The sequence below is a fragment of the Chanodichthys erythropterus genome, chromosome 3, assembly GCF_024489055.1.
Source record: "Chanodichthys erythropterus isolate Z2021 chromosome 3, ASM2448905v1, whole genome shotgun sequence".
Lineage (NCBI taxonomy): Eukaryota > Metazoa > Chordata > Actinopteri > Cypriniformes > Xenocyprididae > Chanodichthys > Chanodichthys erythropterus.
This window is the reverse complement of record NC_090223.1, coordinates 53,672,915-53,691,449: the sequence shown is the minus strand read 5'-3', so window position 1 is coordinate 53,691,449 and position 18,535 is coordinate 53,672,915. Positions and strand designations below refer to the sequence as shown.

General features: G+C 35.8%; 1 protein-coding gene across 2 annotated transcripts in view; it reads right to left on the bottom strand.

Annotated features, from left to right (window-relative positions):
- Nucleotides 1–17,396, bottom strand: part of cyth1a (cytohesin 1a) — a 59,711-nt gene extending 42,315 nt beyond the window's left edge. The window contains exon 1 of one of the 2 annotated variants that reach the window (XM_067382800.1): nucleotides 17,363–17,396. In XM_067382800.1, coding sequence (XP_067238901.1) covers nucleotides 17,363–17,381 — 19 coding nt within the window. In that variant the 5' untranslated portion in view covers nucleotides 17,382–17,396. Of the gene's footprint in view, nucleotides 1–7,874; nucleotides 8,159–17,362 lie in introns of those variants that run through there. The other variant, XM_067382798.1, reaches the window with a different exon arrangement.
- Between the last annotated feature and the right edge of the window lie 1,139 nt (nucleotides 17,397–18,535).

The following is an 18,535-nucleotide window of genomic DNA, read 5'->3' as shown; positions in this document are numbered from 1 at the left end:
TGGCATCGATGGTTCCATGAAGGAACTTTGGAACTTCTTCATTCCACAAAAGGTTCTTCATAGTGGAAAAGGATTCTTTAGATTATTAAAATGTTCTTCACACTAAGAAAAAAATGGTTATTTTAAAAAACTTAAAAAATTCTAAAATTCATCTTTCGGAACCTTCATTTTTAAGAATTAACAAGTTTGAAAAGGAAATAATGACCAAATATCTCCTGTGTGTTACTGTTTCTTTTTGTTTTGTTTTGTTTTGCTTTTATGGTAATTCATTTTATAATATGCATTTGTAGGACATAATTGAATTATCTGAGCCAATAATCCAAAGAAAGAAACTTTAAATAAGCAGACTCAAGACAAAACCAACTAACCAAATTACAGGAGAACAGTTGTCAAAGACAATAACAGTCATATTTCACTAGCATAAAGTCAATTTCAAATCTCATGTTCAAGGCCTATAGGGAATCAATTGGAATCAGGGTTATGCTGTGGTCATTAGAGCCTGAGTAATCCACTAAGTCCTGGATTTGGCTCTCCAGCTGGTTCTGCTCAGTTTCTGACCTTGCTGGAAAGATTAAAGCAGTGGGCATTTCCTGGCAAATGCCTCAGAGCACAAAGCCACAATATCCCACTATTAGGACATAGAGCCCCACACAAACACGTTTACTGCCAAGAGTTTCCTGTATTTCTAACCTGATCGGATAAAGTTCGATCCAGGACACATTCTTTCCTATTTTTTTATTTATTTTTTTTTTTAATTGTTGTTTTTGTTTGTACATATACAGATGGATTTAGACCCTTCCCAGAAGAGTGCAAGCTATTATTGCAGCAAAGGGAGAGGGCAATGCTATTTTTCTCCACATACTTTTGAAATAAAATGCTCAGCAAGACACAAGAGGCTCTGATGTTAATTGTTGTTGATGGGGTCTGGCTCACTGCACAGTTCATCCCAAAGGTGTTCAGTGGGGCAGATGGCCAATTCGGCTGATCTTCAAGTGCTGTATATCATTGGACTCTGTAAATTCTAAAGGGAACAGGCTCATGACTTCAAGATAGATTACTAGAAGAGTGCCTATATATATGTATTAATCATAGTGAAAAAGAAGTGAGCTTAATTGTATTGAATGTGCACTTGTAGTGTACAAAAGCAATAAGCCCAGTGAAGCTGTAGTTTACAGTGAATTCACAACAGCTAATTTCTGTTCCTAAACACGATATGGAGCAGAGTTATAATAAATTCACAGTAAACCATTGTTTCATTGGGCTTATTGATTTTATAAAATGATTAGACCATAAAAATATTTATTTAATACTGATGTAATGTGTTTACAGGAGTATGTTTGAAGAGTAATTAACAATGGCTTAGAACGCGGCTCAACCAATCAGAATCAAGTCAATTTCATGGCTATGTTTCTTAACACACTTAAGTACAATTTTAACAAGCGCACCTTGTAATGATGTCAAATTAAAAGTTTTACTTTAAAGTACATTTTAAATATTTGTGTTTTAATAATACTTTGTCATTTGGCGTGTTGACTAACATACACTCTAAAAAATGCTGGGTTGTTTCAACCCAATTTTGGGTCAAATATGGACAAACCCAACCATTGGGTTAAATCTCTAAATTAATTTTTTAACCCAACAGTTGGGTTTGTCCATATTTGACCCAAAATTGGGTTGAAACAACCCAGCATTTTTTAGAGTGTACTAAAGCACATGATTATAGTTTTAACTGTAGTGTGTTATTTGATAGTTAAATTGCAACTTCATTGCCAACGTGTAATTACAAATATATTTAAGTACATGACATGCAAGTTTCAATAGAAATTACATAAAACTATACCCAAGTTTACCATAAATGCTTGTCAATACATTCATTATAAAAGTAATCATGAAATCACATATAAATATGTACTTAAATCCTACATAAGTAGGTAAAAACATATTATTTCTGTAGACTTGTTCCTGTGAGAGAGACTTGTATTTCTGTATACTTCTTATTCTGTTATGTTAAAGTGTATTTATTTTCACAAGGGTATATATATTTATCAGTTTTTTTTTTTATATTTTATAATATATTTTATGATATTCTCTCCCCCTATTGCAAGGCCAAGAGTCAGAGACTCACTTATCCAACCACCAGATGGAGCCCTCTCCCGAATATTGACATCACTGCATTCCTTCTACAGATGCAGTACTTCATGTTTGTAAGTTTAAAGGGGTTGTGATATAAAAAATTTAATTTGCCTTGATCTTTGGACATATAAGAGGCCTTTGTACCATTAAAACATCCTGCAAGTTTCATAGCTTAAAATGTCATCCTCACTATAAACAAAGCTTGTTTTGATATTGCAGGATCTGTGACATTACATCATTGACGAATACATCATCGCACTATAGGCCTCGCCCACTGTCGTTCAGTCACCGGATGTGCCCATCGTGTCAAAAGCAAACAGAATCCATTATAATCACTGACACTGTCTACACTGGATACATAAAGATGCGCGTTTAGTTTCTGATGTACTCCATGCACTTGAGTATGCCAAAAACAGGACAAATGGAAGAGTGAAAGAAAGTTTGCTTTGTTTAAAGTTTAAACAGCTTGTTTGCGTCAGAAGAATCCCAGGATCGGAAACAAGTGGATGGTTTATTTTAATAGCGACTGTATTGAATCTGACAGCAGCTGCATCACAAAACATAAGTAAATGATTTCATAATGCTTTGTCAAATGACAAAGTAGGACCTGGGTAGAGGGCTTAAATTGGTGCCGTGACCCGGATGAGAGTGAGGTTTAGGGGGATGAGTGTAACGGAGGCCAGCTAGTAATCGTTGTGCGAGTAAACCTAACATCACTCCTCTGATCTCAAGAGATGCTCTAACGAGGAGATGCTCTAGCGTGCAATGCAATGACATTAGCCAATTAGCCGTTTACTGACAAGCCTTAAAGAAGCCACACCTTAAAAACTGATCAATTCAGAAAGAGGGTCAGAAAGAGTGTTGAAAATATTGAAAATATATATTTTTTTCACATATATTTCTGCTGACGGGTCAACTCTTCATTTAATCTAAAAAACAGTCTTTTACAATGTGTGAATTTGCCCTTTTTTGTTTCTGTAAAGTGTACTGCAATTAGTATGCTAATTTCATCAAGTTCATCAGCATTTGCTGCGATAACCATCTTTCGGAACCTTAATTTTTAAGAATTAACAAGTTTGTAAAGGAAATAATGACAAATATCTCCTTTGTGTTATTGTTTTTTTTTTTTTTTTTTTTTTTTGCTTTAATGGTAATTCATTTTATAATGTGCATTTGTAGGACATAATTGAATTATCTGAGCCAATAATCCAAAGAAAGAAACTTTAAATAAGCAGACTCAAGACAAAACCAACTAACCAAATTATAGGAGAACATATATTTGTGCTGACGGGTCAACTCTTCATTTAATCTAATAAGAGAAAAAAATGTGTGAATTTGCCCTTTTTTGTTTGTTGTTAAGGTAAATGTAAAGTGTACTGCAATTAGTATGCTAATTTCATCAAGTTCATCAATGAGACAAACTAATCATAACCTCAGTTAAAATGAAAACATGAAAATAATGCAATAGACATGGAAAATAAAGTTGCAAATATTATTTATACAAAGAAACTAAGTATAAAAAATATTTTGAAGATGAAATTAGATTAAACAGAGCTTAATATAAACCCTCCTCTCCCATGCAGACAATGCAGAAAGTGAAGAGGAGGTGCGAAGATAGGAAATTAAGATCGGTGCTGCAGTCAGAAAATTAAAGGGGAAGATGCACACATACAGACAGGCATATCAGATATATTTGAACATTTTTGTGTAATTCTACATATGAAATGAACATAATACTTTCCCTATCTGTTACACTTCCATATGCTCATTGCGAAGTATTGCCCGTTCACCTGCCTCACTGAGTTTTTCCCCATGGTATCATGTTATGATCTTCTGTTTATTGGATTTATGTTTATTATCATTGTCTGTTGGACTGTTTGCCTATAATTTGACTACTGTATGTTTTACTGACCACGTTTGTGCCTATTGTTTGGACTTGTTCTTAAACTGCAAAATGCAAAAAACTCTTCTAACCCAACCTCGAGTCTGAGATCATCACAAACATGCTGAGCCTCTAATGTGTTAACTGGCAGTGAGAACGTCCACCTCTTGCATTACCCGCTGTGATTTTCCAGCGGTCAGAGTAATGAACCCTTGTCTTGATCTGTTCCCCATCGCCGCCTCCAGCTGAAGCCAAATGAAAAGTCAAGACGTAGGCAACAATTTCCATGTCACACAGTGGACGGCAGCTATAATTTCAAAGCACCTGCTCTGAACTGACTTACACAGGGATTTAAAGGTGCAGTAAGCAATTTCTGAGAAACGCTGTTGATATTTGAAATCTCTAAAACAAACACGTTCCTGCCCAAAAGGATCATATCCCTATCTTGACAGCTCTTGCCCTCAAATTTACAAACATGCTATTCAGTGTGGCTACAACAGGCTACAAGTGTGTTTTGGTGCTCAGTCAATCCATTTTTTAACAGTATTTCTCAGAATTCACTTACTGCATCTTTAATTCAGTCTCCTAATCATCATCAAGAGCAATTAAAGCAACATTATTGTGTTGTTGTTTTGTTTTTTTCTTTCAGATTTCCATTAAAATTGTGCTAATTAGCTGGAGATTGTCATGTTTTTTGTGGAGAAACATTCTCAGAGTACCACTGGACTGAACGAGAGGTGAAATTATGGCCTTGCCATTTGCCATACCATTAAAAGTTAAAGATAAAACCTTTAAATTGATTAGTATGTTTGGTTTGACCATAATATGGAAGGAGCACTTTATTTCAAACAGTCACATCAACAATTTAGCGTCAATGAGTCATGCGACGGCATTCATGCATTAGTTCAAACTCATGCTGTCTTTTTCTTTAAGCTGGGTGCGGGAGGCGCAGAGTTCCGCAACATGAACTCAAATGAACTCTAACACCATCATTTCTGAACAAAGCTCCATTTCCCAACACAACAGGAACAAATTCCCTGTGGTCATCTGCACATTTACATCACACCAGCTCAATCTACAAACCGGAATATTCAGGTTCAGAAATTCCTGTCCCTTTGCCTGAACATGCTTACACAACTTGGTGGCAAAATCCTAGAACACTTCCTTGATCTGACAGTCTGGCGGATGTGCTAACTGAAAGTGACCCCTAGATGGCCAAATACATCTTAAATGCAATACATTTGCATGTTTTAAGGAACAGTTACCACTGTGAGTCCCTATGTGAAAATGGCTACAGTACATTCCTTGTAAAGTACAGCGCAATCCTGAAGTTACCCACCCGAGAATTACATTCGATTACATTATGTGTGGAATAACTAGTTCAATCTTCAAGTCTTCATATTAAGTACACACTTGCCTATTTGAAGAAAACGGGAAGTGAGCTATCTAGCAGTTTAAAAAAAAAAGAAGTTAAATCACACTGACTTGTGGAGTCTACATAAGGGGAATAGGGGAAAAAAGCACTGCTTATTAATTTTGAAGCTTGTGGTGAGTCTGTTCACTAGCATTAAAGGGATAGTTCACCCAAAAAGGAAAATTTGATGTTTATCTGCTTACCCCCAGTGCATCCAAGATGTAGGTGACTTTTTTTCTTCAGTCGAACGCAAATGATGATTTTTAACTGCAACCGCTGCGGTCTGTCAGTCAAATAATAGCAGTAGATGGGAACTTCAACTATAACAGTAAATAAAACTTGCTTAGAAAAAACAAAATGAAACCCTGCGGCTCGTGACGACACATTAATGTCCTAAGACACGAAACGATCGGTTTGTGTGAGAAACCGAACATTATTTATATAATTTTTACCTCTAATACACCACTATGTCCAACTTCGTTCAGCTTCCTGTTAATGAGGTCAAAAAACACGTTGTGATGACGGAAGTGATGTCTCGCCCATATACTTCAATGAGCGCGAGACATCACTTCCGTTGTCAGAGCGCGATCTGACCTCACTAACCGGAAGCTGAACGAAGTTGGACATAGTGGTGTATTAGAGGTAAAAAATGATATAAATACTGTTCGGTTTCTCACACAAACCGATCGTTTCGTGTCTTAGGACATCAATGTGTCGTCACGAGCCGCAGGGTTTAATTTTGATTTGTCTATTGAAGTTTTTTCGACTCTTATTGTTCAAGTTCCCAATCACTGCTATTATTTGACTGACAGACGGCAGCGGTTGCAGTTAAAAATCATAATTTGCATTCGACTGAAGAAAAAAAGTCACCTACATCTTGGATTACCTGGGGGTAAGCAGATAAACATCAAATTTTCATTTTTGGGTGAACTATCCCTTTAACACTGGCCAAGACCAGAACCTCCAAAAGACCTAGACCAATACAAGACCCAGACTAGACCCCTCAAAGCCTGGAGTCATGAAATTTTGAATAATGTACTAATTGCTTTTCATTGTTAAAAAGTGCCCTTAAGCATAATTTTGAAAAAAAAAAAAAAAAAAAAGTACTTATAAAAATAATATACTTAAGTGCAAACTGAACATAAAATTTTTAGACATTTAATCGCATTTTTATGTAATTAAATGAAAATGCATAATAGTTCAAATTTATATTAAATGCAATTAGCTAAACTTTAAAGTGCTATTTAAAGGAACACTCCACTTTTTTTGAAAATAGGCTCATTTTCCAACTCCCCTAGAGTAAAACAGTTGAGTTTTACCGTTTTCTAATCCATTCAGCCGATCTCCGGTTCTGGCGGTACCACTTTTAGCATAGCTTAGCATAGTTCATTGAATCTGATTAGACCGTTAGCATCTCGCTCAAAAATGACCAAAGAGTTTCAATATTTTTCCTATTTAAAACTTTACTCTTCTGTAGTTACATCGTGTACTAAGGCCGACGGAAAATGAAAAGTTGCGATTTTCTAGGCTTTTATTTCATTAATATTATATCATCTGCATGTACAGTTTTTTTTTTAAATATACTTTTAAGATTTGAAGTACACTACAAGTGCACATTCAATACAATTAAGCACACTTCTTGGAATGTGGACTTCTTCTTTCGAGCTTTAAAAAGGAAAGCAAAAGCAGCATAAAAAAATCACATCATAACAGCAGTCCTCTTATGACTTTCAGGACTTCTAAAGTCAGTCGATAGTTTTCTCCGAGGAACACATTGGACTTAAAGCAGGTATTGTTCAAAATATCTCCCTTTGTGTTCATTTTTCTGTGAATTATTCCTGTAAATTAAGATCCAGACTAGGATACCAAGTAAGAAGACCTAAACCAACACCACTTTCATGAGTTCTTGAGAGGTTTTAAGACCAACTGTGGTGAAAAAGCGCATAAAATCTCTTGACCGTTGGGTTTGAGGGATTACATCTGCGTATATAGTCCTTAATGGCATTAACTGCCTGAGACTAAAGATCTTTTAAGCTGACCATATAAGCTTCAGGTTCATTAGTCAGAAAGAAACTCCCTCTATAATTCATCCTTCAGTTTGCTTTTCCATCACATGTTGATTATAGTGCATGAACTACTATTGCTCTCCACAGGAAGACCATTCTTACCCTCTCAGATTGATATAAACTAGTGATTGAACATGCAAAGCCGAATGCTGCTTATTGGCTCAAGTTAAAAGATCCTAACTCCAAGTCTGTATAATATTTTGAACTCGTGTCCTTCTTTTAGTGCATTCTTTATCACCCGCCAGTCAAAAAATGATAAGTCTGGTTGCTTTAAGTAACAGTAGAATGTTGAACAGTAGTAATTATGGTTGCCTTAACCACAGAATCAATAGAAAACATATTAGTTATGATTACAACACCATGAAAGATCAGCTCTTACCTGGAGAACTCCTTGGTATTGTTGGACACAAGAAAGCTTGAAAACTGGACACACACAATTCACTAACACTCCCCATGACCTCAGATTGAATGTTTTTCTGGTCTTTCTTTTCTGCTTTTCTCCCTTCAGTGCCCGGGTCAAGCAACGCACGCCAAAACCAGCCTGCCTGTCATGTCTCAGTATCTCATAGCATTTGCTCTGTGATCCATGGGACTCGTCCTCATGCTTTCTTCTCTGTGACACTCTCAGTACCTCACAATTTAATTTGTGTTTCCTCTTTCTCAACTTGCCACATGAACTGCAACGCTTCTCTTCCCCTCTCTGCTAATAATGTCTCGCTCCACTTCTCTACTCTCCTAATCTGCCTTTCTCTCACACACACAGAAGTCTGCACACATCTTATACACAAAACCATGTCTGTTATTCTAAAAGACATACTTTTTTCAAAGCAACATGAACTCAGAATTTATTATTATATACGGTCTTGACCCACGTTCCAGTCTTGTACATTATCCCAAATAAACAAAGGCAAGATTGTCTTTAATTGTTTGTCATAATGTTTTTATCAAAATGTTATAACTTGTTTCTCCTCTGAAATGACTTTCCTAGGTCATGGGCCATTGGATAATCATAACCAATAGCAAAATAGGCATTTGCTTTAGCAAACTTGCATTCTGTTCTGGCTCCATTCTGGTTGGCACCGCCCACATTTTGCCATCCAATTATTTCTCAGCAAAAAAATGAGGCCCGTCCCACAGTATTATTCAGTATGAATATCCTAGAAATACATCATATGATGGAAATAAATATAATGTTGATTTTCATTTAACAGAATTTATATATTTTCAATACAATTTATGTTTAATTAGTTCAATTTATTTTATTAAAATAAAACCTACCTACGCCAAAGTAGGTCCGATCAGGTGGAAATAAAAGGGCAGATCTGGTAGAAATAGCACCTTTATTTAAAAGATTAGTCCACTTTCAAATTCAATTTTCCTGATATTTTACTCACCCCCATGTCATCCAAGATGTTCATGTCTTTCTTTCTTCAGTCGAAAAGAAATGAAGGTTTTTGAGGAATACTTTCCAGGATTATCTCCTTATAGTGGACTTCAATGGACTCCAAACGGTTGAAGGTCAAAATGACAGTTTCAGTGCAGCTTCAAAGGGCTTTAAATGATACCAGATGAGGAATAAGGGTCTTATCTAGCGAAACAATTGGTCATTTTCAATTTTTTTTTTTAAATGTATAGGCTTTATAAACACAAATGCTCGCCTTGCATGTGGTTCTGCACTTCCATATTCTTCAAAAAGCTTACAAAAGCAAAACATACAGTGTTGTCCTACGCCTTCCCTATTCTACTTACTGAAAAAATTTAACTGGCACTGCGTTCATTCCGAATAGGGAAGGCATAGGACATACAGTGTTATCTTTTTGAAGAATATGGAAGTGTGGAAAAAGCCCTTTGTAGCTGCACTGAAACTGTAATTTTGACCTTCAACCGTCTGGAGGCCACTGAAGTCCACTATAAGGAGAATAATCCTGGAATGTTTTCATCAAAAACCTTCATTTCTTTTCGACTGAAGAAAGAAACATATGAACATCTTGGATGACATGAGGGTTAGTAAATTATCAGGAAAATTTATTTGAAAGTGAACTAATCCTTTAACATGCATATGTTCAATTTCTTTCTGTTAAAACATTAAAATGTGCACATTTTGTTGTCAGTTCAGCCAATATCATGTCTGAGGTTGGCATTGTGGTCTTATATTGTTATAATAAGAACACAATATAAAAGTTGTGAAAATAAGACATTTGAACTATTCTTCCTCTTTCATTTTAAAGCAATGTGAACAAACACTGAAATGTGAACTCTGTAACAGCTGATCACTGATAGAGAGACACTGTTGTCCTTTAATGTCATTCTCTTTAACGACTGTAGTCAACTGTGCCTGTCATTACTGCGAATCACCCAGCAGTCGCATAACTAACACGTTACATGCCTCGGCCATTACTGTGCATTTCTGTCAATCACAGTCAACAAGAGAGTGAAAATCACGAGTACAGAGAGAAAAAAAAAAGAGAGATGCTGAGGGACAAAAGTCTCATGCGTGAGCTGCAAAGTCAGGGAATTGAAATGCTGCAGCTGCACGTCAAAAGCGTCACAGGACAGCAGACTGTCTGTCAACTCAGCAGCTCTGCTCACATCTGACCGTTCACCTCCCTCTGAGCTGACATTTATTCTGCTGCTCTAAACACTCGAAAATCTGCCTGACGCTCATATGTGGCAACTTCTGAAAGACTAAAAGAGCTTTACAGAGGTCAGACAAGATTCTCATATATAGCCAATGAATTTGCATGACAACAATCTTCTTTATTATTATTTTTCATATATATATATATATATATATATATATATATATATATATATATATATATATATATATATATATATATATATATATATATATATATATATATATATATATATATATATATGACAATAGTATTTAGCTGTTTTTCCTTATTAGTGGCATACACTGCAGGTTAATCTCTTATTCTCCATCTCTCTGTCACACAAATCTGATCATTTATTGTTATTTTTCTTTCTCCTTTTTTGGTGGCTTAAAGCAAGGAATACATATGTGTAAAAATCTTAGACAAATGTTTGATTTTCCACACATTTCAATATTCATGAAATACAACATTTGTTTTTTTTTGTTTTTTTTTACAGTTCGATTAAATGAAGAACTTCCCAATAAGGGTATGAACCAATGTAAATTTGAAAAACATTTTCCAGCTCAGCATAACTAGAAAATAAAATAATAATAATAATAATAATAATAATTACTGCAACTACTCTAGACATTTCTATGGCTTTTCCATACATTTTTAAGATTTTATTCAGTTCCATGATTGGCCTTCAAAACACAATTTTAAAATACTCTGATATTTCCAAGTTTTCCACGAGTGTGGGAACTTTGAAGAATGAAATTCTGTACAGCACATGTGTGTATCTGTGCAAATTTACTTTTAGCTTTTTAAAGAAAGAAGGATGTACTTCTTGGACTAGAATATCAAATGTAATATAATTGAGTATTTAGAGTTAATGATAATACACATTTGATTAACACTGATACACATTGCATCTTTCTATCCTGGGTCAGCTCAAATTCATGGTTATATCACAATATCTATGCCTTTTTCTTATTTTTCTTTTGTGTAATCTGAAAATGCTGACGAAATGCAACAGAAGAGACTTAAATTATGCTACAATGTCGCCCCTCAGAGGCCATCAAGTGTCAAAACTACTGCTGAGAGTCATTCACTTGATTGAATGTTTTCTTTTTCTTCAAATAATTTTCTTTGATAATCTCCTCAGATAAACTTCACCCTGAAGCCTTTCCTTAAATGACAGGTAAATTACATTGTGCTTGAGGAGGAACTCAATTTAGCAGTACAGTGAGTACCAGGAGCAGGACTGAAGAGCCATGATTTAAATAATATTTAGTGAAAATGCTTAACCCAACCCTAGAGATTATATGTCCAAATCCATTTTCACAAGCTGAACAGAGACATGATACAATGAAGCTTTTTTTTTTTTTTTTGTCCCTAAGTATATGATGATCCATGCATAATAACAATAAAATACAATTAAATAAATGTATAATAAAGAAATATAATGAGAAATATAATGTGTGAAAATAACAGTAAAGGAAGTTTGTTTTGATTAAAAGTCATACAAGTCATTTAGAGCTGCTCTCTCATCTTCCTCTGTCAAACTAACAATGTTTTTGGTGACATGCATGGGGACTTTCAGTGATTTTTACCACAGATACTATCCTTACAGTCACAGATCATTTCAGGTTTAGCTACTCTGCCGTGAAAAAAAAAATGCTTAAAAAAAAACACCTACAAAAAGACATTTCTGCCAAATGAAGCAATATCAGGTACTGAACACAGTATTGTTTTTCATTGTTATGGTATTGTTGTTGAATAAAAGATTTAAAAGTCAAATTTTATTATCATTTTTAGTATTTTTTAATTATCACCTCCACCCTTCAATACTGATATAAAGATATAAAGCTTGATATAAAGCTCCAGGGTTGAGAATGTCCACAATTATCATGGGGTGTACTTATTATTTCACGGCACTTTACATAAATCAAAAAACATATTTAAATGATTAAACTGACAAGCAGCTGCAGTGTTTTATGTTGCTAATTAGTAACTGAGGTTGACTTTATCAAAATAAATATTGATATGTGGTAAATTAAGTGTTCTTCCATCATGGTGCATAAAATGAAAGTTGATCTCTATTTTCTGGCATTTCAAGCATTGATTACTAACATAATATAATGGTGCTAGAAATAGCCAATGTTGTTTGATAACATGTTTGAGTTATTCATACTGAAAAATGGAATTAAACCGTTAAATCCATTTAGAGGAGTCTCAGTTTTCTACTTCCTTGAATTTACATTTAAGTCATAATTCTGCATCATTTTTTCTACCTCAGTTCAAATTCAGGAACTGTATTGGAATTTAAAAGGCATTCTGATTTTATGGCACATAAAACTGGTAGGAAAAGTCAGCTTGAGTCTTTTTGTCAAAGGCAGAATTGTGATATGCAGCGCTAAAGCACCTCCTACGCCTCCTGTCCTCCTCACTGCAGATCTGTGAACACAGAGAGAGCAGCAGAAAACTGCACACAAGCTCACAATTTGACATGCCTTAGGAAAATTATACTTATGCATCGTGTGTTTTACAGCAACGTGACGGTGAGTAAATAATAACTGAATATTAATTGTTCATGGCAAGTGTGAGGATAATGTTCATTTGTTTTATGAAAATGTTTCTTTCACTTTCATGTTTCAGGATTAAACTATAAATAAAGACTCGTTCTGCATGTGTTTGTGAGTTTATCAGGTGTCATGTTGAACTGTTCGTGTGGGAGGAAGAGTGGTCAGAGCTTCACGCTTTCGGCCCACCACAGTTCAGAAGCAGCTCAAAAACTCTCACTGATGCTGGTTTAGATGTTTCATCTGGATCTGAAGCTCAAACATTTTCCTGCAGGCCGGGTTTCCTGGTCTTAGAGCCTGTGCGTTCAAGAGAAGAGCTGATCCAGAGTCAGTGTGATCTGAGATCTTGAGTTTCAACACTGATCTGACAGCATACAGAACTGCTGAATGTCAGTGAGTAAACAATTGTGCAATGAGACACAGAGCAGATAAAAACATACTGGATAAGATTTAGATTTTTACTCACTTTTCACCAAAAACCTTATACTGGTTCATTTCAACAAATATACTTTAGCATTAGCATTAGTTTTGTGGTTCACACCAGGTTTTGGTGGTCAGTGTATTTATGAAATTACACAAATTCTGAATAACTGTGTGCCAAAACAAAAAAAAAAAAAACCTAAATGAATAGATGCAAATAAACATTAAAAGAAAAACGTATTCTTCACATGCAGGTTACACAAAAATGTCTCAAATTCAAAACTCAACATGCAACATTTGGCATGAAGTGAGCTATTTGACTTCAGCTCGTAACATGATACTTTTGAAGGAACTGAACACAATTGTTTATTAACAGAATAAGTCTCTCAGTCAGTTTCAGACTCATAACTTCATTTGAACATGCAGGCAAAAGTTGTTGTCGCAGTATGTGTGTGGGTGTCAGGATGTTGATATGTGGATGCCAATTATTCTGGGAGGTTGTTTAAGGTTTTCTTACTCGTCTCCTTCAACATAAGTCTATGGGAGTTTTCCTATCATTTCATCACACTAGCAAGATTCTCACAGTTCACTATCAATCAAGCTGACTGCAATTAACCAAGTGATTTCCTTTAAGAGGCTACAGCGAATCATATTGTGTATCAGCCACTTGCCACACTTTTCTATTCTGGGATGACTTCTGCTCTCAGCAAACTGAACAATGAATAATTGAGAAGAGAAAGTCCATCTCAGTGAACATCATAAAACTGCACACACTATCCTGAAGAAGAGCATTTTGAAGCTGTTCAGTTTTGTCATGATCAAAATATTCCACAAAAAGTCAATGTCTTTATCGTTCATTTGTGTGAATGTTTATTCTGAAGTTACAAAACTAAATATAAGCTCAGAAGCTACAAAACTACTGTAAATGATAGTAAATTGCATGGTTTTATGTTTTTCTCCACAAAGATTCAAGATTTTGTGAGTTCTTTCAGTTTACTCTAAGGTTCTGGTGGAAATTCAAAAGCTTATCAGAAGTTGAAAGAATGGAAGTGAAGATCTAAACTGATCCAGATACACGAGCTGAGATGATGCAATCTAAGATGAACTAGACTGAGGATTGAAACTTTACCTTTTTATAAGAGAAATCAAAGCTATGTTCAAAATCGCCCCTATTCCCTACATAACTCCACTAGTATAGTTCACTTGAAGGAGTGAATGAAAATGAGTGGGTGAATTCGGACCCTGAGTGCTCCAGAAGGTGTGATTGCTGTTTAATAACCATTTGAAACTTCGAAAACTGGAAGCTCCATTAGTAATGAAAAGATATATCTTGAAATCTCTCATGGAAACTAGCATGTACCAACCTAATAATCAATTAAAAAGGAATTTTTACCTGAATGATATTACGCTGTAGCCACATTGGACTAGTGGATTGGAAAATGGATGGATGAATGATACAGCTGTGGCGCCATCTTCTGGTCAGATGTGGGAATTCATTCAGTACGTGACTCACAGTGCATTATGGGTATTTTCTAGATGTTGAGCATACATCGATTGTACACTTGCTATTGTGGTACATTATAGGACTGAATGAGTGTACTTGATAATGTCCACTATGGTTTTGGACATCACTCCAGTTATTTTCAGTTAAAACAACTCAAAAATGCATTTTAATCTAGGAATAGATTAAGCTTTGGCTGTGAAACCGGGGGTTAAGTAGCTTTTATAAACTTGCCTTAGAAACAAACATTACTGGTGTGCATCTTGAGACAAAACAATGACACTGACATATTTTAGGATATGTCAGTGCAAGTTGTTTTCACTTGAAACAACTCAAATGCATTTTAGTCAGAAACTAGGCTTAAAGGGATAGTTCACCCAAAAATGAAAATTTGAGGTTTATCTGCTTACCCCCAGTGCATCCAAGATGTAGGTGACTTTTTTTCTTCAGTCGAACGCAAATTATGATTTTTAACTGCAACCGCTGCCGTCTGTCAGTCAAATAATAGCAGTAGATGGGAACTTCAACTATAACAGTAAATAAAACTTGCTTAGACAAATCAAAATTAAAACCTGCGGCTCGTGACGACACATTAATGTCCTAAGACACGAAACGATCGGTTTGTGTGAGAAACCGAACATTATTTATATAATTTTTACCTCTAATACACCACTATGTCCAACTTCGTTCAGCTTCCTGTTAGTGAGGTCAAAAAACGCGTTGTGATGACGGAAGTGATGTCTCGCCCATATACTTCAATGAGCGCGAGACATCACTTCCGTTGTCAGAGCGTGATCTGACCTCACTAACCGGATCGTTTCGTGTCTTAGGACATCAATGTGCCGTCACGAGCCGCAGGTTTTAATTTGGATTTGTCTATGGAAATTTTTTTGACTCTTATTGTTCAAGTTCCCAATAACTGCTATTATTTGACTGACAGACGGCAGCGGTTGCAGTTAAAAATCATAATTTGCGTTCGACTGAAGAAAAAAGGTCATCTACATCTTGGATGCACTGGGGGTAAGCAGATAAACATCAAATTTTCATTTTTGGGTGAACTATCCCTTTAAGCCTTGTCCGTGAAACTTGCAATTTCATCATTTCAAATGTGTAAATGTAATGTATATATTTAAATACATGACAGACAAGTTTCAACAAAAATGACATTAAAGTAGGCCTATATTTAGTTTATCATAAATGCTTGTCAGTTCATTCGGGAGTATACGAAAAAATAAATTAAATATAAATATGTACTTAAAGGATTAGTTCACTTTCAAATTAAAATTTTCCTGATAATGTACTCCCATGTCATCCAAGAATGTTCATGTCCTTCTTTCTTCAGTCAGAAAGAAATTAAGGTTTTTGATGAAAACATTCCAGGATTATTCGCCTTATAGTGGACTTCAATAGACCCCGGATGGTTGAAAGTCAAAATTTACAGTTTCAGTGCAGCTTCAAAGGGCTTTAAATGATACCAGACGAGGAATAAGGGTCTTATCTAGCGAAACGATTGGTCATTTTCTAAAAAAAAAAAAAAATGTATATGCTTTATAAACACAAATGATCGCCTCACAAGTGCTTCCACCAGACTGCCTTCTATATTCTTTAAAAAGCTTACGCTGTATGTCCTACACCTTCCCTATATTCAAATTATGGAACGATTGCAGCGCCACTTCAGTTTTTTTTTCTTTTTTCTTCCATAAATTGACTAGGGAAAGTGTAGGACATAATCCTGGAATGTTTTCATCAAAATCCTTAATTTCTTTTCGACTGAAGAAAGAAGGACATGGACATCTTGGATGACATGGGGGTGAGTAAATTATCAGGAAATTTAATTTGAGAGTGAACTAATACTTTAACACTGATCTCAAGTCAGGAAGACTCTCCAGGATGTGGGCAAATAAAGCACTTTTAACTTCAACTAATTGCATTTAATACGAATTTAACCTCTAACAGATATTTAATTTAATTGTTAATAACAAGCAATTAAGTGACTGAAAAAATTATAGAATGAGTTTGCACTTCAATATATTCTTTTAAAATATATATTTTCATAAGAAGTCATTTAAAAGCATACTTCTTTGTCCAAAAAGGGATGAATTGTGTTCTCAGGACAGGGGTATATTTCAGGTCAGAAGTAGTTGTCTAGTTGGGACAAGTTCTATTGTGTTTTATATGTTGTTATTAATTAAACACAGTTTAAGCAAAAATAATGTAATAATGCTGTTTCATGAATTGTTCTGATTTACAGTTGTTTTACTGTTTAAATAATCCCATAATCCAATCAAATAGCTGCACAACTGGGTCAACATATTTCATCAGTCAACTGTATTCAATTATCTGGATACGAAAACCAAGACTTTAACGTACAGAAACTGACTTTCTTTGATAAACTTTACTAAAGTATAAAACTGAGGCACGTCTTTCTATGTTCTGCTGTTCACACTGAATATTACGCTTCACATTATTATGGTAAGGAAAATGAGCTGATGCAGAATGATTTGATGGCTGCATGCGTGCTGTAAGTGTAAAGGACCTGTTTGAGGCATGCCCAAAACTTATAACATCCGAATCCTCCCAAGATGTCTGTGTATCCCATATATGCAAACAACGCATGTGGAATCAACATCACAGCACTTCAATTCAAGAAACACGCAACATGTAGGCTACAATATTCCCTCCATGTAATTCACAGCCTTGCACATGCAATGCTATTTTTATCACTTCAGGCATGATGAAGCAGATATTGAAGTGCGTGTCCTACCGTAGCTCTCCTCATCCATCTCCAACTGGCTGACACTGACGCAGGAACAGTGAAGGAGTGTCAACAATAATGTGGAGGGATCCAGCTGCTCTCTTCTGTCCAGCCCATGCGGCCTCTCTCTCTGTCTCTCTCTCTCTCTGCCGCAGCTCTGCTGCTGTTCAGCCTCAGACCGACTCCTCCTCAACAGATGAGATGACGTCACTCACAGCATGCATGCAGGAGCACAGATATCAGACTATAATACATGTTGAATATCTCTTGTGGTGGTGGAATAAATATTTAGAAAACACAATTAGGTGCAAAACAAAGCTTAAAAAAAAGAAAAAAAGAGATGTGTACACGCTCACATAAAGGCAGTTTAAAATGTACAATTGATCTGAAAAGAACATGCAAAAAGAAAAATCTTCAGCTCTCAGACCGGAAACCTTCTTGCTGTGAGGAAACTGTCTGGGACACACTGAGCTGCTGTGAACATAAAGAGCTCTAAAATATTAGGTTTCTTTTAAAACATGAATAATATATTTACATTATATCCATTCATGTATGAATGTTGTGTTAACAAGTTGTCAGGTTGGTTGGCTGTTAAAAGGTTTTGGTTATAGTTTATAGCATAAGAGCGAAGCAACAAACAGAAAAGATAGTATATATAATGTATAGGTCACACACAGAAGAGGACAGACAAGTATGTTTCAACAGGTTTTATTTAGCAGAGAGGTTATCAACTGGACTCAGGATCAGGATGGTGTAGTCGAGAGAGGGGATCCACCCTGCAGATCTTATGGCCAGGTTGGTAAGCGACGAAAAAGTCGAGTCTTGTGAAGAAAAGAGAGCCCATCTAGCAGATATTCCAGATTTCGATGGTCAGTAATGACCTCGAAGCAATGGTTTGCTCCCTCCAGCCAATGTCTCTACTCCTTGAGGGCGAGCTTGATGGAGAGGAGCTCTCAATTGCCAATGTTGTAATTCTGCTCCACCAGGGACAGCTTTTTGGAGTAGAAGGCACATGGAGGAAGTGTTGAGAATCACTCTGCTGCTGTGAGAGTACAGCTCCGACTCCAGTGGTGGAGGCATCCTCAATGGAAGGGTGGTCAGGATTGGGATGGACTAGGATCGGAGCAGATACAAAAGCTTCTTTGAGGCTCTGGAAGGCATGGATGACAGATGGGTTCCAGG